Below are 25,610 nucleotides of genomic sequence, written 5' to 3' on the forward strand. Positions count from 1 at the left end.
AGGTAGAGTCGCAAGGTCTGACCGGTTGCTAAGCCTTCCGGATTAGGCTTGAGGCTTACTCGGCCGATTGGATCCAGGCCTAAGGCCGGATCAGGTAAGGGAGTCCGTTGGGCCATTGAGCCGGACTCCATTGGCCGGTCGCACCTAGATTCTATCCGGTTAGACGGATTGGTCTTTGGGACGATCCGGATCTGTTCGTGTGTTCTGTTTATCTATTCTGGACTATCTATCTGATTCTAAGTCAAGGGGTGGTTGGTTGAATGACTTAGGATACGGTAGGTAGGTTCATACTGTTTATGATTGTGTTGACTGAGGTTTATCTAAGTTCTAGGAACCAAGCCAAGCATTGTAGAATCAATCCGTTCTATTCTCGGTTATGATTAATGCTTGTCTGGTTGTGGTTTCAGGAACTAAGGATGGTTCTGGTCAAGCCAAGGAGCCGTGAAGGCTCGGTCAGTGAGAGGCTGTGTAACGTGTGGTTAGATGATACTAGGGATGAACTAGTGATTGTCTATGAGACTGTTAAGAAGTTGTGTATTGAATCTCATGTTTCTATGTAATACAAAGTTTAAAGATTGTTATTCCGCTGTGCAATCTGTTCCTTTGTTTATGAACCTCATATTCGAATATGACTTAGCAAATAAAAGACTTAAAATGGATCAAACAAGCAAAGAAATTAATAAGTAAGCATTCGTATCCAGTTGGGTCAAGAGACCAGGAACGGGTCTTACAAAATCAAACAAGCTCAGTACACAGATTGAGAGACTCAATCAATTCGATCCATTTCATCAGATTGAGAGATTCAATCAAAACCTCATCCGCAAATCCACTTCGATCCATCCCTTGATCCGGCTTGAGAGAGACATCAGTTCAGCAAGCAAGATCCCACCTTCACTCCATCTCCATCCCCTGTTCTTGTTGAGAGAGACATCAGTCCAGCAACTTGAATCCATCAGCCATCTCTATCCTTCTCTTAATTTGTTTCATTTTGCATCATATAGTTCTAGATTTTCCATTCAATATAAAAACCCATAAAAAGTCATATTTGCTTCTGTTCTTCATTTATCATTTAGTTTTCTTTCTGTTCATCATTTTGATTCATAAAAACTCATAAAAATAACTCTCTTTTGTTTCAGGAACCAGATCGGCCATCTCCCTCTCCATCGCGTCCGTCTAGCCGCTCCATAGCCGTCCGTCTGTCCTGTCCAGTCCGAGTTCTTGAACCTCAGTCCGTCCATTTGAGTAGCCTGAATCCCAGCCTGTAACATTTGGTATCAGAGCCGAAAGGTTCTTGAGTCAGGTCCATTCTATCCTTGCATCATTCATACTTGCTTGCATTTGTTTCATCATTAATTCAAAAAGCCAAAAATAAAAAAAAAACAGTTTTTGCATTGTTATTGTTTTTAAGAAAAGAAAAACAAAAGAGAAGAAGTTTCTTGCATTTGATTCACGAAAATTTGAAAAAGAAATCTCATATTGTGTTTGCATTCATTCCCCAGCTCCACTTTCCATTTTTAGATTTTGTGCATTCATTTAAAAAAAACAAAAAAAATCTACATTCCATATTTGTTTCTTGTTTGAATCTTGCATAAAAATAAAAATAAAAAGGCATAGCATTTTTTTTTTAATTTCGTGCAAACCATAGTTGTTTCATAAGTCTCTTATTTGCATTTAAAAAAAAAAATATATATATATTATTATATATATATATATCATTCAGCTTAGTTTATATCATTTTGGTCCAAGCATACATTTTAGTTTCCATTTCCGGTTTTCGCATTTCATCCTAAGAAAATTCAAAAAAAAAATATCCTTGTTAGTTTGTTTCCATATTTTCTTTCCGTTTGTGTTTAATATCATATCATCTAGTTTAATCTCGAGTTCACATTAAGAAAACCAAAAGAAAAATTATTTTTGTTGCATAGTTATTTCATATCGGTTCATACTTGCATTTGTTCTCGGTTTAGTTTAAAATAGTTTTGCATTGTTCATTGTTTTTATGCTCGACAAAAACTTCCCATACTTCACTTGATCTTTGAGATTGATTTCAGGGAGCAATGGTAGGAGAAGCACACGGCCAAACCATAGAGGCCACTCTGAGCCAACAACTAATAGCTATACAAGAGCTCAGATAAGATTGCTCAGTTGGGAAAAAGGACTAAGCCACAAGGCCGACGACCACAACATGGAGAAAGAAGATTTGGAGATGCACCAGAGGCTGGCTATGTTGAGCCCAAGCCACCAGATCCTTCATGGATCACCCCACACCATACTTCTTCAACTCATAAATACTTAACTAATACTTATCTTGATTTTAAATCTGCTAATGAAGTTAAGATTTATTCTTTTTAAGGAAGCAATTGGCCAGATGACTATCTCTAATGGGAAAGAACCATGGATGATTGGTATTCATACCATGGCGTGCCAAAGAAAGAAAAGCTGAGCCATGCCATCAAACAACTCACCGGAAGTGCAGACAAATGGTGGAAAGGTGTAGATAGTGCAAGATGGAAGAGTCAAAGAGAGACTATCAAAACGTGGGAAGATCTTAAAGAGGCCATGATCAGGAAGTATGTATCCTCACTTCCAACACCAGATATTAGAGAAAGGTACCCAAGGAGGTTTTCAAGCCATGGGTCCAAAGAGGCAAAGAGAGTGGTGCCACAACAAGGCCATAGAAGCTTGATCCATCAAGATCAGATTCGGCCAAACCAGGGGCACACGGTTTTCTATGATCAATCCCAACCTTATGAGGTCCCAAAGACCATGGAGAGAAAGAACTTTGTCAGCCAAGACACGTTGGCCAGACACAAAGAAAAATCAGACAAACCGATTTTTCAAGAAAAGGCCAAGGTAAGTCCAATACTTGATAAATTTGTTTATAAATCATCTACAACTGGTATGAGTCACTTGTCTTTGTCCAAGGATGCTAAGCCAGGTCCTGAGGTCTAGAAAGACACGATCTCCACATCCTTGTTGAGATCCAAAGTTGTCCATGATTTAAGTCCAAGAGACAAGGAGATTTTAAACCCAAAGGAAGAAGACCCATCAAGCCAAGGTAAGTCTTCTAAATCTGAGGATTTAAAATATCAGACATGTTATAGATGTCATAAGAAAGGACACTATGCTGTAGTTTGTCCTACTAAGCAAGTATTGATAGAAACATCACTAGAAAAGAAAACAGATTTATCTATGAAGAGTGATAGTTTTATTCAATCTGATTTGTTTGGTTCCAAATTCTTGTGTAATGCACTTGTCTTTGTCAAAAGGTGTTGTAACAGGAATTAAAGAGCATGAATTCAAAGGAGAAGAGCCACCAGGCGCCACACCAGTGACGAACCAGGAGAAGGTTCAAGACACAATGCAGTTCATGTTGCTTAAAGAAGCAAAACCAGTAAATAAAGTATCAAACCAAGGTAAGTGTCAAACACCACCTAGAGATACTGGTATTGACATGTGTGTTCTTGATGTAGAGAGTAAATATGAAAGCTATTTTCTTACTGAAGTTCCAAGGAAAGAACCAGACCATAAGCCCAGCCATGAACCACCTCACAAGTGGAAGTCTAGTGTTGAACAATGTGTTCAAATGCCAAGACTTAAGGTAATCTTCTCTGATCTTAAAACGTCCAAGACACTTGATTATCCAGATATAATGCACTTGTCTTTGCCAAAAAGTTTTGATCCAGGAATAAAAGAAGTTGAAGTTCATAACCACCAAGGTCAAAAGATGCAAAGAAGGCAGCAAACAAAAACAAGTTTTCCAAAGAAGAAAATCATTCTTCAACTTGTGGAAGCTATCAAAGTAAGTCTGGAAATTTCAAATTGTTTTTATCAGTGTCCAAACACAGATATAATGCAAAGGAGAAAGCTTCAAAGAAATCCCACCGGATAATCTTTTGTTGCTAGGAGAATCAAACCCAAAGATGGTCAGAACTGAGCCTACTAGGAGTATGAAGGACCATCCACTGAAGGAGATAAAAAATGCCAAAGTCAATAGCAGAGGCGTGATCCTATCCTATTTTCTGAAAGAAGAGCCACCAGATGCACAATCCATCCCCAAACCGAAACAATATCAAGGTAAGACCTTAGAATATCAAATGAGTATGAAAGCTGACTTGCTCTATCTTGGTGCAGGTTATACAGTTTCAAGGTCGAAACCTTTTCAAGGGGGAGGGAATGTTGCGGCCAGCAATTCAGCAGCTGAACCAGAGGTCGACCCAACACCCTACTCAACCAGCCAAGGCGCCAACCAGGATATATGTGCACTAAAAAAGCCATATCTTACAAACCAGGAGGGTTTAAATCACGAGTCTAATTTTTATGGATTCTTCACTCAAGATGGAGTCCAGGCTAATTGGAATTGGGCCAATATAATCACGGAGCAAGAAGTTATGAATTTTACAATTCAGAGGTTTCCCAACCCGTCCATCTGCGAGTACCCGACCTTAGAAGAAGATTCAAGCTCAATTAAGGAGCGGCCTGAAGCAAAGCCCATCATAGGAGTCAATAGGAGTTTATCACCTTTCCATAAAGCCCAAGATCAGGAGAAATGGCCACGGAATTATGAAGTTATGATCCAATCTTCAAAACCGGTCAAACCAGTTCTACACTTGCCTCAATTGGAAGCTAACCGGTTCAATCAGCTTCAAACAAGACATTGGCGATCAGGAGATCATTTCAACCAATCAGGAGGTATTCCAGAAGTCCTTAGCTGCACCAGAACTCAGGAGATCAGTCGGTTCAATGGAGAATCACTTAAATCCAACCGGAGCTATTTATGGAAAGATTGGACAATCTTTTGGTTTGATCCATTCCAAGCAATTCCAATCCAACCAGGAGAACCAGACGACGTCCAGACTAAACCATGACATCCCGGAAACATTATACACGAGCCAGAAGAGTTCTACAACTTCATCCCATGCACCAGCCCACATAGGAATAAGAAGATCCCCATTATCACCAAACTGCCTTATTTGGAGTCTCTTGCATTCAAACTCCAAGAGCTCTTTTTCTACCAAGGCAAGGACGAGATCAGCATCTACCAAGCATTCAAGAAGGTCCCAAGAAAGCTCTCTTATCCCCTTTAACTGTCCAAATTCAAGCAAATCAAGTTTCTTCACTTAGAGCCAACATCCCACAAAAAGCTCCAACAGCTAGTTTTTCAATTTATTGCTTTGTCTTTGATTTGTTTCCTTTCTTATCTTTTTAGAACATTAGAGTCTTTGTTTCTGATCATTATATAAGCTCATTGTCGTCCTTGTAAAGAAGAACCTTCAATCACCAAGTTAATAAAAAGTTTATTCAGTTTTTATCAAAGATTGTTCTTTGTATAAAATATCGGTCTTTAGGATTCAAAGAGAGATTCTTTGTTGTTCTATTGATTTCGTGAGTCTAGTTTGTTTGTGCAAATCAAACAAGCTCAGTACACAGATTGAGAGAGTCAATCAATTCGATCCATTTCATCAGATTGAGAGATTCAATCAAAACCTTATCCGCAAATCCACTTCAATCCATCCCTTGATCCGGCTTGAGAGAGACATCAGTCCAGCGACTTGAATCCATCAGCCATCTCTATCCTTCTCTTATTTTGTTTCATTTTGCATCATATAGTTCTAGATTTTCCATTCAATATAAAAACCCGCCAAAAGTCATATTTGCTTCTGTTCCTCATTTATCATTTAGTTTTCTTTCTGTTCATCATTTTGATTCATAAAAACTCATAAAAATAACTCTCTTTTGTTTCAGGAACCAGATCGGCCATCTCCCTCTCCATCGCGTCCGTCTAGCCCCTCCATAGCCATCCGTCCGTCCTGTCCAGTCCGAGTTCTTGAACCTCAGTCCGTCCATTTGAGTAGCCTGAATCCCAGCCGTGGCTGTCTGTATGTGTCTGTGTGTGTCTGTACGTGTCCGTGTGTGTCTGTCTGTGTCCGTCAGCACACACAGGACGTGTGTGGCTGTCCATCAGTACACATATCAGCACGTTGGTCCATGGACTCAGCATGCTGGCCCTTCCCATGGACTGTTTGGGTGATTTTGGCCCAGGTGGGCTGTATGTTCAGTAAATACAAGTCGTCCGTGGGTGTCCGTCAGCACACACAGGACGTCTGTGGCTGTCCGTGTGTGTCTGTCAGCACACACAGGACGTCCGTGGCTATCCATCAGTACACATATCAGCACGTTGGTCCTTGGACTCAGCACGCTGACCCTTCCCGTGGACTGTTCGGGTGATTTTGGCACACGTGGGATGTCTGCTCAGTGCACACAGGACGTCTGTGGGTGTCCGCCAGCACACACAGGACGTCCGTGGCTGTCCATGTATGTCCGTCAGCACACACAGGACGTCTGTGGCTGTCCATCAGTACACATATCAGCACGCTGGTCCTTGGACTCAGCACGCTGGCCCTTCCCGTGGGCTGTTTGGGTGATTTTAGCCCACGTGGGCTGTCTGTTCAGTACACACAGGACGTCTGTGGGTGTCCGTCAGCACACGTAGGACGTCCGTGTGTGTCCTTCCGCACACACAGGACGTCCGTGGCTGTCCATCAGTACACATATCAGCACGTTGGTCCTTGGACTCAGCACGCTGATGCTTCCTGTGGACTGTTCGGGTGATTTTGGCCCACGTGGGCTGTCTGTTCAGTACACACAGGACATTCGTGGGTGTTTGCCAGCACACACAGGACGTCTGTGGCTGTCTGTATGTGTCCGTGTGTGTCTGTCTGTGTCCGTCAGCACACACAGGACGTCTGTGGCTGTCCATCAGTAAACATATCAGCACGTTGGTCCATGGACTCAGCATGCTGGCCCTTCCCGTGGACTGTTTGGGTGATTTTGGCCCACGTGGGCTGTCTGGTCAGTACACACATGAAGTCCGTGGGTGTCCGCTAGCACACACAGGACGTCTGTGGCTGTCCGTCAGCACACACAGGACTTCCGTGGCTGTCCGTGTGTGTCCGTTTATATCCGTCAGCACACACAGAACGTCTGTGGCTGTCCATCAGTACACATATCAGCATGCGGGTCCTTGGACTCAGCATGCTGGCCCTTCCCGTGGACTGTTCGGGTGATTTTGGCCCACGTGGGCTGTCTGTTCAGTACAAACAGGACGTCCGTGGGTGTCCGTCAGCACTCACAGGACGTCCGTGTGTGTCCGTCAGCACACACAAGACGTCCGTGGCTGTCCATCAGTACACATATCAGCACGTTGGTCCTTGGATTCAGCATACTGACCCTTCCCGTGGACTGTTCGGGTGATTTTGGCCCACGTGAGCTGTCTGTTCAGCACACATAGGACGTCCGTGGTTGTCTGCCAGCTCACACAGGACGTCCGTGCCTGTCCATGTGTGTCCGTCTTTGTCCGTCACCGCACACACAGGACGTCCGTGGCTGTCCATCAGTACACATATAAGCACGTTGGTCCTTGGACTCAGCATGCTGGCCCTTCCCGTGGACTGTTCGGGTGATTTTGGCCAACGTGGGCTGTCTGTTCATTACACACAGGACGTCCGTGGGTGTCCGGCAGCACACACAGGACGTCTGTGGCTGTCCGTGTGTGTCCGTGTGTGTCCATCTGCGTCCATTAGGACACACAGGACGTCTGTAGCTGTCCATCAGTACACATATCAGCATGTTGGTCCTTGGACTCAGCACGCTGGCCCTTTCCGTGGACTGTTTGGGTTATTTTTGCCCACGTGGGCTGTCTGTTCAGTACACACAGGACGTCCACGGGTGTCCGCCAGCACACAGGACGTCTGTGGCTATCCGTGGCTGTCCGTCAGCACACACAGGACGTCCATGGCTGTCCGTGTGTGTCCGTGTGAGTCTGTGGTTGTCCGCCAGCACACACAGGACGTCTGTGGCTGTCCATGGCTGTCCGTCAGCACACACAGGACGTCCGTGTGTGTCCGTGTGTGTCCGTCAGCACACACAGTACGTCCGTTGCTGTCCATCAGTACACATATCGGCACGCTGGTCCTCGGACTCAGCACGCTGGCCCTTCCCTTGACTATTTGGGTGATTTTAGCCCACGTGGGCTGTCTTTTCAGTACACACAAGACGGCCGTGGGTGTCCGCCAGCACACACAGGAGGTCCGTCGCTGTCCATGGCTGTCCGTCAGCACAAAAAAAGATGTCCATGGCTATCTGTGTGTGTCTGTGTGTGTCTGTCAGCACACACAGGATTTCCGTGGCTGTCCATCAGTACACATATCAGCACGCTGGCCCTTCCCGTGGACTGTTCAGGTGATTTTGGCCCATGTGGGCTGTCTGTTCAGTACAAACAGGACGTCCGTAGGTGTCTGTCAGCACACCCAGGACGTCCGTGTGTGTCCGTCAGCACACACAAGTCGTACGTGGCTGTCTGTGTGTGGCCGTGTGTGTCCGTCAGCACACACAGGACGTCCGTGGCTGTCCATCAGTACACATATCAGCATGTTTGTCCTTGGACTCAGAATGCTGACCCTTCCCGTGGACTGTTCGGGTGATTTTGGCCCACGTGGGCTGTCTGTTCAGTACACACAGGACGTCCGTGGGTGTCCGCCAGCACACACAGGACGTCCGTGGCTGTCCGTGTCTGTCCGTCTGTGTCCGTCAGCACACACAGGACGTCTGGCTGTCCATCAGTACACATATCAGCACGTTGGTCCTTGGACTCAGCATGCTGGCCTTTCCCGTGGACTGTTTGGGTGATTTTGGCCCACGTGGGCTGTCTGTTCAATACACACAGGACGTCCGTGGGTGTCCGCCAGCACACATAGGATGTCTGTGGCTGTCCGTCAGCACACACAAGACGTCTGTGGGTGTCCGTCAGTACACATATCATCACGTTGGTCCTTGGACTCAGCACGCTGACGCTTCCCGTGGACTGTTCGGGTGATTTTGGCCCACGTGGGCTGTCTGTTCAGTACACACAGGACCTTCGTGGGTGTCCGCCAGCACACACAGGACGTCTGTGGCGGTCTGTATGTGTCCGTGTGTGTCCGTGTGTGTCCACCAGCACACACATGACGTCTGTGGCTGTCCATCAGTACACATATCAGGACGTTGGTCCATGGACTCAGCATGCTGGCCCTTCCCGTGGACTGTTTGGGTGATTTTGGCCCACGTGGGCTGTCTGGTCAGTACACACAGGAAGTCCGTGGGTGTCCGCCAGCACACACCGGACGTCTGTGGCTGTCGGTCAGCACCACAGGACGTCCGTGGCTGTCCGTGTGGTCCGTGTGTATCCGTCAGCACACACAGAACGTCTGTGGCTGTCCATCAGTACACATATCAGCACGCGGGTCCTTGGACTCAGCATGCTGGCCCTTCCTGGACTGTTCGGTGATTTTGGCCCACGTGGGCTGTCTGTTCCGTACAAACAGGACGTCCGTGGGTGTCCGTCAGCAACACAGGACGTCTATGGATGTCCATCAGTATAAATATCAGCAGCTGGTCCTTGGACTCAGTACGCTGGCCCTTCCCGTGGACTGTTCAGGTGATTTTGGCCCACGTGGGCTGTCTGTTCAGTACACACAGGACGTCCATAGTGTCTGTCAGCACACCCAGGACGTCCTGTGTGTCCGTCAGCAACACATATCAGCATGTTTGTCCTTGGACTCAGAATTCTGACCCTTCCCGTGGACTGTTCGGCTGATTTTGGCCCACGTGGGCTGTCTGTTCAGTACACACGGGATGTCCGTGGGTGTCCGCCAGCACACATAGGACGTCCGTGGCTGTCTGTGTGTGTCCGTCTGTGTCCATCAGCACACACAGGACGTCTGGCTGTCCATCAGTAAACATATCAGCACGTTGGTCCTTGGACTCAGCACGCTGGCCCTTCCCTTGACTATTTGGGTGATTTTAGCCCACGTGGGCTGTCTTTTCAGTACACACAAGATGGCCGTGGGTGTCCGCCAGCACACACAGGAGGTCCGTCGCTGTCCATGGCTGTCCGTCAGCACAAAAAAAGATGTCCATGGCTATCTGTGTGTGTCTGTGTGTGTCTGTCAGCACACACAGGATTTCCGTGGCTGTCCATCAGTACACATATCAGCACGCTGGCCCTTCCCGTGGACTGTTCAGGTGATTTTGACCCATGTGGGCTGTCTGTTCAGTACACACAGGACGTCCGAAGGTGTCTGTCAGCACACCCAGGACGTCCGTGTGTGTCCGTCAGCACACACAAGTCGTACGTGGCTGTCTGTGTGTGGCCGTGTGTGTCCGTGTGTGTCCGTCAGCACACACAGGACGTCCGGGGCTGTCCATCAGTACACATATCAGCATGTTTGTCCTTGGACTCAGAATGCTGACCCTTCCTGGACTGTTCGGGGTGATTTTGCCCACGTGGGCTGTCTGTTCAGTACACACAGGACGTCCGTGGGTGTCCGCCAGCACACACAGGACGTCCGTGGCTGTCCGTGTCTGTCCGTCTGTGTCCGTCAGCACACACAGGACGTCTGGCTGTCCATCAGTACACATATCAGCACGTTGGTCCTTGGACTCAGCACGCTGGCCTTTCCCGTGGACTGTTAGGGTGATTTTGGCCCACGTGGGCTGTCTGTTCAATACACACAGGACGTCCGTGGGTGTCCGCCAGCACACACAGGATGTCTGTGGCTGTCCGTCAGCACACACAAGACGTCTGTGGGTGTCCGTCAGTACACATATCATCACGTTGGTCCTTGGACTCAGCACGCTGACGCTTCCCGTGGACTCAGCACGCTGACGCTTCCCGTGGACTGTTCGGGTGATTTTGGCCCACGTGGGCTGTCTGTTCAGTACACACAGGACCTTCGTGGGTGTCCGCCAGCACACACAGGACGTCCGTGGCGGTCTGTATGTGTCCGTGTGTGTCCGTGTGTGTCCACCAGCACACACATGACGTCTGTGGCTGTCCATCAGTACACATATCAGGACGTTGGTCCATGGACTCAGCATGCTGGCCCTTCCCGTGGACTGTTTGGGTGATTTTGGCCCACGTGGGCTGTCTGGTCAGTACACACAGGAAGTCCGTGGGTGTCCGCCAGCACACACCGGACGTCTGTGGCTGTCGGTCAGCACACACAGGACGTCCGTGGCTGTAAGTGTGTGTCCGTGTGTATCCGTCAGCACACACAGAACGTCCGTGGCTGTCCATCAGTACACATATCAGCACGCGGGTCCTTGGACTCAGCATGCTGGCCCTTCCCGTGGACTGTTCGGGTGATTTTGGCCCACGTGGGCTGTCTGTTCCGTACAAACAGGACGTCCGTGGGTGTCCGTCAGCACACACAGGACGTCTATGGATGTCCATCAGTATAAATATCAGCACGCTGGTCCTTGGACTCAGTACGCTGGCCCTTCCCGTGGACTGCTCAGGTAATTTTGGCCCACGTGGGCTGTCTGTTCAGTACACACAGGACGTCCGTAGGTGTCTGTCAGCACACCCAGGACGTCCGTGTGTGTCCGTCAGCACACATATCAGCATGTTTGTCCTTGGACTCAGAATGCTGACCCTTCCCGTGGACTGTTCGGCTGATTTTGGCCCACGTGGGCTGTCTGTTCAGTACACACGGGATGTCCGTGGGTGTCCGCCAGCACACATAGGACATCCGTGGCTGTCTGTGTGTGTCCGTCTGTGTCCATCAGCACACACAGGACGTCTGGCTGTCCATCAGTAAACATATCAGCACGTTGGTCCTTGGACTCAGCACGCTGGCCCTTCCCGTGGACTGTTTGGATGATTTTGGCCAACGTGGGCTGTCTGTTCAATACCCACAGGACGTCCGTGGGTGTCCGCCAGCACACACAGGATGTCCGTGGCTCTCCGTCAGCACACACAGGACGTCTGTGGGTGTCCGTCAGTACACATATCAGCACGTTGGTCCTTTGACTCAGCACGCTGATGCTTCCCGTGGACTGTTCGGGTGATTTTGGCCCACGTGGACTGTCTGTTCAGTACACACAGGACGTTCGTGGGTGTCCGCCAGCACACAAAAGACGTCCGTGGCTGTCCGTATTTGTCCGTGTGTGTCCGTGTGTGTCCGTCAGCACACACAGGATGTCTGTGGGTGTCCGTCAGTACACATATCAGCACGTTGGTCCTTGGACTCAGCACGCTGACGCTTCCCGTGGACTGTTTGGGTGATTTTGGCGCACGTTGACTGTCTGGTACATAAAGGAAGTTCGTGGGTGTCCGCCAGTACACACAGGACGCCTGTGGCTGTCCGTCAGCACACACAGGACGTCCGTGGCTGTCCGTGTGTGTCTGTGTGTGTCCTTGTGTATCCATCTGCACACACAGAACGTCTGTGGCTGTCCATCAGTAAACATATCAGCACGCGGGTCCTTGGACTCAGCATGCTGGCCCTTCCCGTGGATTGTTCGGGTGATTTTGGCCCACGTGGGCTGTCTGTTCAGTACAAACAGGACGTTCGTGGGTGTCCGTCAGCACACACAGGACGTCTATGGATGTCCCATCAGTATAGATATCAGCACGTTGGTCCTTGGATTCAGCACGATGGCCCTTCCCGTGGACTGTTCGGGTGATTTTGGCCCACGTGGGCTGTATGTTCAGTACACACAGGACGTCCGTGGGTGTCCGCAAGCACCCACAGGACATCGGTGGCTATCCGTGGCTGTTTGTCAGCACACACATGACGTCCATGGCTGTCCGTGTGTGTTCGTGTGTATCCGTCAACACATACATGACGTCCGTGTGTGTCCATCAGCACACACACAGGACGTCAATGGCTGTCCATCAGTACACATATAAGCACGTTGGTCCTTGGACTTAGCACGCTGGCCCTTCCCGTGGACTATTCGGGTGATTTTGGCCCACGTGGGCTGTCTGTTCAGTACACACAGGACGTCAGTGGGTGTCCGCCAGCACACACAGGACGTCTGTGGCTGTCCGTGTGTGTCTGTGTGTGTCCGTCAGGACACACAGGACGTCTGTGGCTGTCCATCAGTACACATATCAGCATGTTGGTCCTTGGACTCAGCACGCTGGCCCTTCCCATGGACTGTTTGGGATATTTTTGCACACGTGGGCTGTCTGTTCAGTACACACAGGATGTCCACGGGTGTCCGCCAGCACACAGGACGTCTGTGGCTATCCGTGGCTGTCCGTCAGCACACACAGGACGTCCATGGCTGTCCGTGTGTGTCCGTGTGAGTCAGTGGGTGTCCACCAGCACACACAAGACGTATGTGGCTGTCCATGGCTGTCCGTCAGCACACACAGGACGTCCGTGTGTGTCCGTGTGTGTCCGTCAGCACACACAGTACGTCCGCGGCTGTCCATCAGTACACATATCAGCACGCTGGTCCTTGGACTCAGCATGCTGGCCCTTCCCGTGGACTGTTTGGGTGATTTTGGCCCACGTGGGCTGTCTGTTCAGTACACACAAGATGTCCGTGAGTGTCCGCCAGCACACACAGGAGGTCCGTCGCTGTCCGTGGCTGTCCGTCAACACAAAAAAGGATGTCTGTGGCAATCCGTGTGTGTCTGTGTGTGTCTGTCAGGACACACAGGATGTCCGTGGCTGTCCATCAGTACACATATCAGCACGCTGGGCCTTGGACTCAGCACGCTGGCCCTTCCCGTGGACTGTTCAAGTGATTTTGGCCCACGTGGGCTGTCTGTTCAGTACACACAGGACGTCTGTGGGTGTCTGTCAGCACACCCAGGACGTCCGTGTGTGTCCGTCAGCACACACAAGACGTCCGTGGCTGTTTGTGTGTGGCCGTGTGTGTCCGTCAGCACACACAGGACGTCCGTGGCTGTCCATCAGTACACATATCAGCATGTTTGTCCTTGGACTCAGAAAGCTGACCCTTCCCGTGGACTTTTCGGGTGATTTTGGCCCACGTGGGCTGTCTGTTCAGTACACACAGGACGTCTGTGGGTGTCCGCCAGCACACACAGGATGTCCGTGGCTGTCCGTGTGTGTCCGTGTGTGTCCGTCAGCACACACAGGATGTCTGGCTGTCCATCAGTACACATATCAGCACGTTGGTCACGCTGGCCCTTCCCGTGGACTGTTTGGGTGATTTTGGCCCACGTGGGCTGTCTGTTCAATACACAGAGGACGTCCGTGGGTGTCCGCCAGCACACACAGGATGTCTGTGGCTGTCCGTCAGCACACACAGGACGTTCATGGCTGTCCGTGTGTGTCCGTGTGGGTTTTGTCAGCACACACAAGACGTCTGTGGCTGTCCATCAGTACACATATCAGCACGCTGGTCCTTGGACTCAGCACGCTGGCCCTTCCTGTGGACTGCTCGGGTGATTTTGGCCCAGGTGGGCTGTCTGTTCAGTACACACAAGTCGTCCGTGGGTGTCCGTAAGCGCACACAGGACGACCGCGGGTGTCCATCAGCCCACACAGGACTTCTGTGGCTGTCCGTGTTTGTCCTTGTGTGTCCGTCAGTACACACAGGACGTCCGTGGCTGTCCATCAGTACACATATCAGCACGTTGGTCCTTGGACTCAGAACACTTACCCTTCGCGTGGACTGTTCGGGGGATTTTGGCCCACGTGGGCTGTCTGTTCAGTACACACAGGACGTCCGTGGGTGTCTGCCAGCACACACAGGACGTCCTTGGCTGTCCGTGTGTGTTCGTGTGTGTCCGTCAGCACACACATGATATCTGCGGCTGTCTATCAGTACACATATCAGCACGCTGGTCCTTGGACTCAGTACGCTGGTCCTTGGACTCAGCACGCTGGCCCTTCCCGTGGACTGTTTGGGTGATTTTGGCGCACATGGGCTGTCTGTTCAGTACACACAGGACGTCTGTGGGTGTCCGTCAGCACACACAAGACGTGTAACATCCGCGATCCTGGATAAGGACTGTCGGGACGGCCATGGTTCGAGGAAATTAACCAGCCGGTCTTAAGACCTTAAGACTAGCGTTCCATGGCCAAGATAGAAGGTTAAGGACGTCAGGATGCTGAGACTTAACCTTATAAGAGAAAGAAGTCAGCTAGGATAAGCTGTACAGAAGCTGGGCGATGCTTATGAGAAGCTCGATCAGCTAGACGTAGCTCGGTCAAGCTCAGCCTAGCTCGTTCCAAGTTAAGTCAGCTTAACTATCTGGACTACTAGCTCACTCAGCTGAGGCAACTGGGAGTCAGCTCATCTCAGCTCGACGGACTGTTCGGGTTTCGGGCTGATGGTCCGGGTCCGGGTCAGTGGCGGGCCATGAGGTCCGGTCATGTGGTCCATGAGTCGTTGGGCTCTTGTGGACAGGCCGTGGGCTTGGGTATCAAGTCTGGGCTTGGGTTGGACGTGCTTATAAGGTCTGGAACCTTCCATTTCCAAACAGGTACGATCTGGACCGTTGATTGTAATCGATGGCCAAAATCTGTCCCTTCGCACATGACCTTTGGTTGCCTATATATAAGATGCACGACCAGAGATCAATGCATTGAGTATTATTCAGTCTCATTCTGTCTGAGACAAAGGACACACGTCCTAAACAAAGGGGTCCCCCAATGAGAACCGAGGATCCAAGCCGGAAAAGGCTCGGTTGTGGTGGTTTAGTATCTCCGGCAAGGAGAACGGTTTAGGAGAGAAGAGGCAGTGGGGTTATGGATACCCAAGGCATATAGAGAGGTCTGCAGAAGGACTCCAACCCCATGGTTCAGTCAGATAGGGTCAGTGGGGTAACCACCGACTCATCGGCTAAGACCATCGGACAGTCCGAACCGGTCTAGCCATGGGCGTTTGGATTGTGTCCTATTCTTCTTATTCTTTTCATCTATTTCTTATTCTACTCCTCCTGTACATTGGCGTGGCCTTGTTGATGTGTTGGGATTGGTTATAACCGTGGTTCTGGTTGAGTAATGCGGTCGCGGTCCGTAACCGACGAGTTAGGCGCGTGCATGGTCTAAACCGGCCTCAGGTGATCTGATTGGATAGGGGCGGTTCTGTTCTGTTCTGAACGGTTGCAACCCTTCCCTGAACAGTCAAAATGGTTCATGACTTGTGTAGGTTAAGGCGTGGTCATTTGGCCATAGGCCGGACACACGCACGGACCAGACAGTCCATACGGACGGTTAGGTCAAACGGTTGGAACATCTGAATGGGTGCGAGTTGCCAAGGCTCATGAGTTGCCAAGAGGCACGTGTGTCCAAAGGGTACTAGTTCCCAAAGGGTGTGAGTTCCAAACGGTGTCATTGGTTCAAGGCTTAGGCCGAACCAAGTGGACAGTCCGCGGCTGCATAGTCGAACGGACAGACGGTTGGTTTAACCGGAGTGTTGTGTCGCAAGGTCTGATCGGTTGCAAGGAAATCCGGTTTGGTCTTGGGCCTTACTCTGTGGTATGTATCCAGGCTTTGGGTCGGATCAGGTTAGAAGGTCCGTGAGCCTTTGGGAAGGACTTATAACTGGCCCGATCGCACCTAGATCTTAACCAGACAGTTAGACGGGACTATGGATGTGTAAGACCCGAACCCTGGCCTCTCGACCTAATGGTGTCCGCAGGCTTACTTATTAATTTCTTTGCTTGTTTGAACCATTTTAAGTCTTTTAGTTACTAAGTCATATTCGAATATGAGGTTCATAAACAAAGGAATAGATTGCACAGCGGAATAACAATGTATAAACTTTGTATTACTTAGAAACATGAGGATCAATACACAACTTCTTAACAGTCTCATAGACAATCACTAGTTCATCCCTAGCATCATCTAACCACACATTACACAGCCTCTCACTGACCGAGCCTTCACGGCTCCTTGGCTTGACCAGAACCATCCTTAGTTCCTGAAACCACAACCAGATAAGCATTAATCATAACCGAGAATAGAACGGATTGATTCTACAATGCTTGGCTTGGTTCCTAGAACTTAGATAAACCTCAGTCAACATAATCACAAAACGTATGAACCTACCTACCGTATCCTAAGTCATTCAACCAACCACCCCTTGCCTTAGAATCAGATAGATAGTCCAGAATAGATAAACAGAACACATGAACAGATCCGGATCGTCCCCAAAGACCAATCCGTCTAACCGGATAGAATCTACGTGCGACCGGCCAATGGAGTCCGGCTCAATGGCCCAACAGACTCCCTTACCTGATCCGGCCTTAGGCCTGGATCCAATCAGCCGAGCAAGCCTCAAGCCTAATCCGGAAGGCTTAGCAACCGGTCAGACTTTGCAACTCTACCTTGGCTTAGACAAACCGTGACCTTGTCTTAACTAGACAAGCCATAGGCTGATCCATAAGGATCGGTCCTAACCTGTCCCAAAAGACACCGTTTGGAAACATGCACCCTTTAGCCATTCGTGCCTCATGGACACTCATGACTCTTGACAACTCGTGCCCTTTGGGTCATTCCCAACCGTTCGTCCTAACCGCCCAGTCTTGGTGCGATCGGATCATCCGACTAACCGACCCGTGTCTAGGCTAGCGGTTTGATTATGTTCGGCCAAAGCCTAGGGACGTGTCCCTTGGACTCAACCAACACAACCTTTCGTGTTTAACCAGAGAGAAGAGAAGAGAAACGAATTGAAACAGATAAGGAGAGCCGGATGGGACTTAGGAACCGAGCAGAGCCGCGGTGCGGTCACATGGACCGTCCGTTCGGTCGGATGGAGCCACGGCCCATCACATACCTTGTGAACCACGTCTGGGTTCTCCATGCTCTTCTCCTTGTCTTAATCTCCCATTCTTGACCGGAGTTAGTTATCAAACTATCAGAGTCGCCGGAACACAACACCACCGCAATCGGCCTTTCTCTTGGCCGGAACTCTCTCTTTCTCTCTTTCTTTCTCTCTACGTTTTCCTCTGAGTATTTTACTCAGGAATTGGATAATGAAATCGACCAGAGAGCCCCCATATTTATAGAAAACGAGGGGGTAAGTCTTTCCCCACGAACAGGCACGACTTGCTAGCGAATGGGCACCATCGGCCAAAGGTTGTCCCCTTTCGGCCACTTGCATCCCTTCGCCCTTTCTGATTGGGTTTGGGGTCGGTCACAAGCCCAACCCACACCCCAAGCCTCTTGGACTTAGCCCACGGCCTTGTCCAAAGACCCAACAGCCCATGGCCTCATGGCCGGACCTCACAGCCCGCCACTGACCCGGACCCGGACCATCGGCCTAAAGGCCGGACAGTCCGTCTAGCTGAGATGAGCTGATTCTCAGCTGCCTCAGCTGAGTGAGCTAGTAGTCCAGCTAGTGGAGCTGACTTAGTAGGGACTGAGCTGGAGTGAACTGAACCTAGCTTCATTGAGCTGGCCGAGCTACTCGTCCACTTCGTCCAGCTACCGTCTTACTCGTCCTAGCTGTCTCTTAGCTTGTATAAGGTTAAGTCTAAGTTTCCTTATGTCCTTAACCTTCTTTCTCGACCATGGAACGCTTGCCTTGATGTCCTAAGACTGACTTGCACGTTCCCTCGAACCATGGCCCTCCCAACAATCCTACTCAGGATTGGGGGCGTGACAGGATGATCCGACTATGGTTGGATGGTTCTAGCCGCAAAGGCTAAGTAGGACATCTTACAATCAACTTCGGGTTGGTAAGTAGGATAGGCGCCATATGCCTTATGTAGGGCGTAGACCCACATGATGGCAATGGAAGGCCGGTTGTATAAGTACATGCTAAGTGGACGATGGCTTATCAAGTCTAGTGGTCGGATCATGTTTCATGACGATGGTCCAATGGCCGAACACTAGTATGGATAGTCACGTTGCTGGAGTAAGAGTATTGATGTGATGCTTCTAGATATCAACCTTGGTGTTGATAACTTCGAGATTGGCTAAGAGTCATGACGAAGTGTATGGCTAGTACTATGTGTCGTAGACCATAGATACTGAGCCTAAGTGTGATTGTTAAAGGAAGGCCGTGTAAGATCTGATCATGGTTGAGTATGGACGACCTGACCTCTGTATGATGGTCTAAGGTGTCAGTACTAACCTGATTAATGAATGCATCGGTTGGTATGAACAAGTCATATATGTTGTCTGGGTTAAGTCCCAAGGCCGGTCAGGCCAGATGATGACTCATCAGTTCCAAGTCATGTGAGGATGGTTGGTTGATTGACTTAGGATCTCATGAGCTTTATCAGTCCAGAAGATGGACTTGGTACTATTTCCTATAAGGCAAAAGGATTTCAGATTGTGCTTGAGCCGAGATAGGCCAAATACATATCATTATCCTTTCGAAGACTTCTCAAAGGTTACTTATGTCTGTGGGGATGGTTGGTTGAATGAATAAGTACCTAGGGGAGTTGTTTGATGCAGGAGTCAAGATAAGGACCATAAGTAAGATCATTGAGTGATCGTGGTCCAGCTGTTAAGCAAGAGCAATTCGAGTCGATGGAGGACCGATGAGCTAATAAGCTCAATAGATGTGGCAAAGGTATGATCTAACATTTACTTATGTAGATCTAGATAGAATGGTTTAGGGGAATGGAACCTCAGAATCGTATGGCTTGGTTTGGGTTTAGGATTGACCTTTAAGCTAATTGGTTGTTGAGTAAACTGGCCAAGGCTAAGGTGATTCGACCAGACAAGTGTTAGATTGGTTTTAGACCAATGGTTAAATAGAGAATAATCCGCTGTGTATCTGTTGAAAGGATCTATGCTATTAATGACTAGGGAGGTCTTTAGCTAAGGTTTAAGTTAGCCCTCGACTTTAGGCGATATTATAAATAAAGGGCAAAAATTAAGAGGTTCGGCCAGGAAGTGGACCGAGCGACGTAAGGCTTCGACCATGGCCTAGTCGGCCGGATCGGGGTGTTACAAGTTGGTATCAGAGCATGCTTGATCATGTTTAGGACAACGCTCTATGATTATGCGTTCCATACCGAAATTATTTCCAAAACTATGATGACTATGAAACCTTAGTTGGGGTGAGCCAAGAAATAGTTGAGGTAAGCTAGGGTATCATGCTTGTGAATGTGGGAATTCTAAGATGAACCGGCTTAGCCAAGATACATTTTCCAAGGGCAAGAACCTAAAAACAGAAAGGTTGGTCGATCTAGTATTTAGAAGTAATAGACGGGTTGGAAGGGATGGAAGCAATGCAATACTTGTTTATGGATGACCTAAACAAGGGAAGTAACATGGACCAGAGAGTGGCTTAGGTTGAAATAAACGTGCCGCATTCTACTGAAGTTAAGTGTTATCCCTTGATGGCCGTTCATAATAAGTAAAGCATATGCAATATTAAAATCTGACTCAAGGGAGACACTACCACTACATGACCAGCACACGAGTGGACTTCTGATCAGATAGATCAGTTAGGACTCGGTATAAGTCAAGGTAGGTTTCCATTGATCGAGTCAGATGGAATGAATCAATTCCAATCTGAATCCGTCCAAAGAAATAATGAGGAAACTCAGTGTGTTCGTTCCAATCATTGGAAGAACATGATGTTAAGTATCTTAGTATGATGGGGATTGAGGTATATTATAGTTGCTGTTGTGAATTGTGTGAGCATTCGCAATAGTAAGACGCTTAGGAGAATGGTATGGGACGTTTTACAAATGTGTGATCAAACCGAACTCCTCCGCATCTAGGTACCCACTGGAAGTGGAACGGGTGGCTTTGTTGGAGTCTAACTTGGCTGAAGAAGCTAAGCTTAAGGCTAAGCCACAGTCTGGCCCATCGGGCAAGACTAATGATAAAAAGAGAAAATGGGACCGGGTGGACGGAGGCAAGACCTATGGTGGCCGACCTGCGTGTTCCAAATGTGAACGGAACCATCCTGGTGAGTGCTGGAAGGCCAAGGGGGCTTGTGTTCGTTGTGGCAGCATGGACCATGGGGTTCAGAACTGTCCTCGACCGAACCAGTCTGGGAGAAGCGGCCAGATGATCTGTTTTCACTGTGGCCAGCAACGACATTTCCAATCGGAGTGTCCCAACCTGCAAGGAAGTCAGGGGAAGGGCCGTGGAGACACAGGCAAGGAGTCCCAAGGCAAACCAACCACAACACCGAGGGTGTATAAACTGTTACGAGACGATGGAGCTTCCGGATCTTTTGATTCGATCTCTGGCAATCTCTAAATTTATGTTTTTACATTCAAGTAGTAATGCTTGGTCTGGAACCTAGAATGTGGTCTAGGAGATTCTGATGGGGGTCTCTGATAGGAACCCTCATGGTCAGTGGGGTAAAACCCCACGTACTTTCCGACGCAGGGCTACACATAGGTTTTGTGAGTCCGTGACTGGTCGGAAAGGGTCTGTTCTGTCTGGATGCTGGTGATAATTTTGGGATAGTGAGGGCAGCCGGTGGGCAAGTCATGAACTCACTAGGTCTCATGTCAAATATCCCAGTACAGATCCAGGGTAAGGTCTTCCCTATGAATATGGTCGGTGTCCACCTAAAGAATCAAGAGTGATCTTAGGTATGGACTGATTGGGAAAATACCGAGCCACTCTCGATTGCCATAAGGGTCGTGTGCAATTGGATAATGGACTTCACCCGGTAGAATACCAAGGTATGTGTCAGGCTCAAGAGAAAGTAGTGGTTTCAGCAGATCGAGCGATTCGGATGCTGGAACAGGGTTATCAGTCATTCATGGCTACAATTACAACTACAGAGCCTGACAGTTCTGGTTTTCTATTAGACCCACGCGAGGATTCGTTGGTGTCCGAGTTCCAGGATGTGTTCCAGGGGCTACAGGGTGTCCCCCATGATAGGTCCGATCCCTTTCTGATTGAACTGGAACCAGGGACAGCTCTGCTGTCCTAGAGTTCGTTTCTTTGGCTCCGGCCGAGATGGCAGAGCAGAAGTTGACCATGTCCGAGAGAGGACCATGGTCGCAGTACAACCAAGTCGGAGTTTGACCTATGGTTGAGAATGATCAAGTCCAGTAATGGACGAGGATCAGGCCACGACCTATTCGGAGATGGACCTATGGTCGGGGTGAAACGGTCGAGTCCCTGAGTGGACCAGAACCGGAATACGATCACGTCCGTAAATGGACCAGGATCGAATTATGACAAAGTCCAGTAAAGGACAGAAGTCAAGTCTGAGGTGTTTTAAGTCTGGAGGGACTAAGATCGCAATGTGGCCAGGCCTTGAAAGGTTGGGGCTAGTTAAGGGGATGATCCAGTACGTTGTGGTTGAGGTCATGAACCTTATTGTCCATGAAGGACAAAAGAACCATAACAATCTGTTAGGACTCGTTGTAGGACGAGCAGCCTAAAGATTGGAACGAGTTCGTGAGGACTTGACTGGTACATTGAGTGGCGATGGGATTGGCCAAATCTACTAAGGCTCGAGTATGCAGCATGTTCCTAGAGACTGGTTATGATCTAGTCATGGACTATGATCAGAGAAAGAATAAAATCTGAAGAAGATGATATTCAAAAGAAAGACATAGACTTGTTGGATACTAAGACCGCAACCTGGAGAGTTCTGTCAGTGACACAAGGAATGTCTTTGGATGGATTTACAAGTATCACTTGAATGGATGCTTGATGGACCCTCGACTGTGGTCGAATTAGACAAGAAAGGGTGTCATAAGCTAAACCAGAAAGGACCACTTGATAGGATTTTTGTGGTTAAATCCTTATCAAGTGGGGGAGACTTCTACAACGATGGTCAAAGGAATTTGATCGTCGAAGTGGTCATTTGGTGGTTCTGAATCAAGCTTGTTCTATTCCCTGATCAAGACTAGGATAAGTCGGTTGGAGTATTTTGTCTTCGGACAAGATATAATCACCACCGGATTCGAGGACGAATCCATTTCAAGTGGGGGAGACTTGTAACATCCGCGATCCAGGATAAGGACCGTCGGGACGGCCATGGTTCGAGGAAATGAACCAGCCGGTCTTAAGACCTTAAGGCTAGCGTTCTATGGCCAAGATAGAAGGTTAAGGACGTCAGGATGCTGAGACTTAACCTTATAAGAGAAAGAAGTCAGCTAGTGTAATAACCCTCACGAGCATATAGAATTTTGGTCAAGAAAATTCTTTAAGATCAGTTAGAAGATTGATCGATCAGAATTTAAATACAAATCGACACGGGGAATTAATCTCTCGACGGGGCTGTGTTTTGGTCGAAAAACCATCTCTTGATGGTTCTAGTCGAGTGTTAATTATTATTGTCGATTTTTATTCAGGCTGGGCGAGTTTATTCAGAGCAGGATGAGATTTGAATGATGAAAAATATTTAGTCGAAACAGTCCGAAAAATATCGACAAAACTCTGAAAATTATTTCTGAACAGTCACATGTCTTGCACCTTCTAGCCTACTTGCTTCCTCAGTAATTAGGTCACATGACCTGCACCTACTAGCTTGCCTTCTTGCTCATTAATTCAGTCACATGATTGTCACCCGCTGCTTGCAGCTTTCTTCTTGGGAGGGAAAGGACAGCAGCTAGCTGTTGGAAGTGCTGAAGCTGCTCTCCACATGTCCTTTCTCAGCCTTGCTTTGTGCTGAGTGAAACCCTCACCTGAAGCAACTTCTTATGTTATAAAACACCATCTTCTCTCTTCTGGTCGTCCATAACCACAAGAAAGCAGAGAAAATATTCAGAGAAAATCAGTGAGAAAGATTGAGAGAAAAATCTGAGAAAAATCAGAGAAAATTCAGAAAACTCCTTGGATGATTTTTCTTCATCACCTTAGTTCAGTCTGATGATGTGTGGAAGATAAAAAGGTGAGATATTCAGAATAAAACCTAGGTCTTGTTCTGTTTCTGATCTGAACTGAAACTTGATGTCTCTTTGAAATCAGTCCAGCTGTGAGCTAAGCTTGAAGAAGAGAATCATCTCAGTTCATCTGGCCACCAGTTGTTGTTGTAAGCTTAAGTCTCTTGTCTCAGTCATCTCTTGATCAACATCAGATGTTGTTTAGTTAAGCTGTTGTCATTGATCAATTATCTAAGCATTTCTTCGGTTCAGATTTAATTATTTCGGATTAATAAATAAATCAGTTTGCTGGAATAGAATTACCTCATCTATTATGAACTGATTGGATTTAATCTGAACTGAACTGGTCATGGTCTGGACTACACCTGAGCTGAAATGATTAACCTTGTTGTAAACCGAGTTGTAGGAACTGATTTAAACATCTTCTTCAGAACCGAACTGTTGGATTGAAGATCTTGTTATGAACTGCTCTGTTTCAGGTCAGTGGTCGAGTAAAGTTGAAGAATAAGACTGGTTCATCAAGTAAAACCGTTTTCTGTCTAGTTGGTTGTGGAGTTTTGCTAGACTGGTCCAGTCACTCCTTGTAGCCGCTCAGTCACTTGGTTTGAATTCAAATATCAAGGAGAGTGGTCGGATCAGTCAGATAATTGTGACTGTTTTGAATCTCAAGTGTACCAGAAGTGGGGTGTGATTAGCTTGAGCTCGAGTCTAGTCTTGATTAGCCAATCTCAAAGAATCAAAGGTGAGTCTAGATAGATGATTGATGAGTAGTGAATGAATATTTCTTGATTGAATGTACTGATTGCAGATGATTGATAGGTGTTGGGGTCAAAATCGGTCACGACGGAATCAATGTCTGAAAGTCCGTAAAAATCAGCATAAACGTTTTTACGAAAAGTAATCTTCGTAAAGATATCTTTACGAAGAGCCTTGCAGTAAAATATCGTCCAAATCTCAATCGAACCACTAAATACCGATTGTCCGAAGGCAACGGACATGTATCCAAATCGGCCGCGGACAAACTCAAGTATGGAAATCAGACCGCGGACAAGCCAAGCTCGATCGATACGCGGCGACCAAGCATGCACACAGCTCGGTCGCTACGTAGCGACCGAGCGTCCGTCCCGCTCGGTCTCTACGTAGCGACCGAGCTCGAGCAAGCACAGTCGCTACGTAGCGACCGAGCATCCGTCTCGCTTGGTCGCTACGTAGCGACAGAGCTTGGCTCAAGCTCTGTCGCTACGTAGCGACCGAGCGTCTTTCCCGCTCGGCCACTACGTAGCGACCGAGCTCGAGCCAAGCTCGGTAGCTACGTAGCGACCGATCGTCCGTCTCGCTCGGTCACTACATAGCGACCGAGCCCGAGCCAAGCTCGGTTGCTACGTAGCGACCGGGCTCGAGCCAAAATTCGGTCGCTGCGTAGTGACCGAGCTCTTCTGAACATCGGTACGACATCAGTACATGCATTCTCGTCAAACCTTCAAATGTTATCTCCCGAAGACCGTAGCGAGCTCAGTCTATGTTTTCCGCTATTCTAAATCATCGATCAAACTTCGCGGATTAGAAACCGCGGAAAGTTCTTTCTTTGTCGAAAGAAATCATAGTAAACGCTTCGAGTCGGAAGACGGCCCAAAGGGACCTAAAACACGACTCGAGGCCCATCCTGCGATTTCTTAACAAAAAGCCCGTAAACCACAGCACGGTTTACGCTTGGTCCACAAGGAAGGATAAATGTCAAGTTTCCGCGGATAAATACAGAAGTTTTGAAGATAATTGTGAAAATCGGGAAAAATGGAATATCTCCATTTTTATGCTATGACGGCTTAAGGGCAGAAGAGTAAAAGCGTAAACCGACCTTGGAGCTAGTATATAAGGAGTCCTAGGCGAGGAGCATGAAAAAGAGCTTTTTAGGCTTTATTCTCGACAAGTTCGGTTTCTATGACTGGCACTCAACTACTAGACGAACTCGCCCAGGCAGTTCGATCTCTTGTCCAGCTCTATTTATTGAACTACGTTCGGCTTGATCCTCGAA

General features: G+C 48.4%; 1 protein-coding gene across 1 annotated transcript; it reads left to right on the forward strand.

Annotated features, from left to right (window-relative positions):
* Positions 1-2,394: 2,394 nt before the first annotated feature.
* LOC117131470 lies at positions 2,395-4,204 on the forward strand. Its single transcript, XM_033283592.1, has 5 exons — positions 2,395-2,798; positions 3,006-3,058; positions 3,270-3,394; positions 3,474-3,601; positions 4,135-4,204. Exons 1-5 carry the CDS (start codon positions 2,395-2,397, stop codon positions 4,202-4,204), a joined length of 780 nt encoding a protein of 259 aa, XP_033139483.1.
* The last annotated feature ends 21,406 nt before the right edge of the window (positions 4,205-25,610 follow it).

The sequence above is a fragment of the Brassica rapa genome, unplaced genomic scaffold (genome assembly GCF_000309985.2).
Source record: "Brassica rapa cultivar Chiifu-401-42 unplaced genomic scaffold, CAAS_Brap_v3.01 Scaffold0973, whole genome shotgun sequence".
NCBI classification, from domain to species: Eukaryota; Viridiplantae; Streptophyta; class Magnoliopsida; order Brassicales; family Brassicaceae; genus Brassica; species Brassica rapa.